Source organism: Amblyomma americanum, chromosome 2, assembly GCF_052857255.1.
Source record: "Amblyomma americanum isolate KBUSLIRL-KWMA chromosome 2, ASM5285725v1, whole genome shotgun sequence".
Taxonomy (NCBI): Eukaryota; Metazoa; Arthropoda; class Arachnida; order Ixodida; family Ixodidae; genus Amblyomma; species Amblyomma americanum.
Genome location: NC_135498.1, coordinates 14,089,227 through 14,090,916, shown reverse-complemented (window position 1 = coordinate 14,090,916; position 1,690 = coordinate 14,089,227). Strand labels below are relative to the sequence as shown.

The following is a 1,690-nucleotide window of genomic DNA, read 5'->3' as shown; positions in this document are numbered from 1 at the left end:
TTCGAGGAGGCACATGACGTCACAACGCGTGCCTCGTGGCGGATATGTCTCTCTCTCGCTCCCTAGTCACTATTGCGCATGCGCCACTAGTAGCTCCGAGCCACAGGTGTTCCGCCGCTGCGCAGCGCCGCGCCTTTCCTCAGAATTCAACTTTCAATTTTCAGTTTTCTCTTCTTTCCTCCCTTCTTTATCCCTTACTTTTCGGCGCGGTGCGGGTGTCCACCGAGGTAAGTGAGACGGTTACTGTGCCATTTCCGTTCATACAGTTCATTGGCGTTGACAACTTTGCAAAGGCCTTTAATTTTCACGAAAGGAAACGCGCACAACCGGCTCCGTTGGTCAGTGGAAACCTCAATCTCGCTTTCATGTACGTGGCGACGGTGTCAAGCTGCTAAAGCCTTCTTTGCGTTCTGCACACTGGATAGGTAGCGTGCCCTCCCTGCCACTTGGGAGGTACGTGACATGCAGGTAATGGTTGATCGCGAGAGATTGATCACCAAATGAACGCTGCGGCCTAGCTATTGCTGCAGTGCCGCATGCCAGCCACAACGCTGTCAGCGCTAATGCATTCAGGCCACATCTCTCTCTCACCACCGCCACATGTATCAAAGCACGAATGAGGCGTCCACATATCCAGGGAGCCAGTTATGCGCCCTTCCTTTCCTCAAAGCCATCGCCGTCTAGAACATCATCAACGCCAACGCCAATGAACACCCTGAACGCCGACATCTTTCGCTTTGTATAGCCTGGATTAGCTGAGCCAATCCACGTTAATTTTTTTTTACGTCAGGCGTAATGCACAACAGAGAATTGTGCCAGCTGTGCCACAGGTCATGTGCTGCAAGCTTTGCACCATTTGTGCATTACTGGATGTTCATGTAGCTGGTGTAAGCGAAGCAAGAAGATGGCAGGGAAAAAGAAAAAATGAAAATTGGTTGTCGGGGAAAGGAAATGGCGCAGTATATATCTCACATCTCGGCGGACACCTGAACCGCGCCGCCGTAAGGGAAGGAATAAAGGAGGGACTGAGAGAAGAAAGAGGTGCCGTGGTGGTGGGCTCCGGCATAATTTCGACCACCTGGGGATCTTTAACGCGCACTGACATCGAACAGCACACGGGCACCTTTGCGTTTCGCCTCCATCGAAACGCTGCTGCCGCGGTCATGTCAGAGGCAGCAAGCAATTTGGCAAGCGTCCTTGCTACGCTTCCTGTTGATGATGATGAGCACGTTGAACTTTTGAGATAATTAGCGTCGCGTCGTTAATAATAATAATTGGTTTTTTGGGGAAAGGAAATGGCGCAGTATCTGTCTCATATATATCGTTGGACACCTGAACCGCGCCATAAGGGAAGGGATAAAGGAGGGAGTGAAAGAAGAAAGGAAGAAAGGGGCGCCGTAGTGGAGGGCTCCGGAATAATTTCGACCACCTGCGGATCTTTAACGTGCACTGACATCGCATAGCACACGGGCGCCTTAGCGTTTCGCCTCCATAAAGGCGCAGCCGCCGCGGTCGGGTTCGAACCCGGGAACTCCGGATCAGTGGTCGAGCGCCCTAACCACTGAGCCACCCGCGGCGGGGCTATGAATGTCGCGTCGTTATGAACGAGCTTCCAGAATGACTAGAACAAGTCAACGACTCTGTAGATGGCAAAAGCGGACCTACAAGCCGTGACATGGAAATGTAGAGG

The 1,690-nt window shown here is 52.2% G+C and overlaps 1 protein-coding gene across 1 annotated transcript in view; it reads left to right on the top strand.

The window, feature by feature from the left end:
• The first annotated feature begins 462 nt into the window (after window positions 1-462).
• The window catches only part of LOC144119549 (Na(+)/dicarboxylate cotransporter 3-like), a 7,894-nt gene continuing 6,666 nt past the window's right edge, over window positions 463-1,690 (top strand). Inside the window, exon 1 of the mRNA XM_077652131.1 lies at window positions 463-468. Coding sequence (XP_077508257.1) covers window positions 463-468 — 6 coding nt within the window. The remainder of the gene's footprint in view (window positions 469-1,690) is intronic.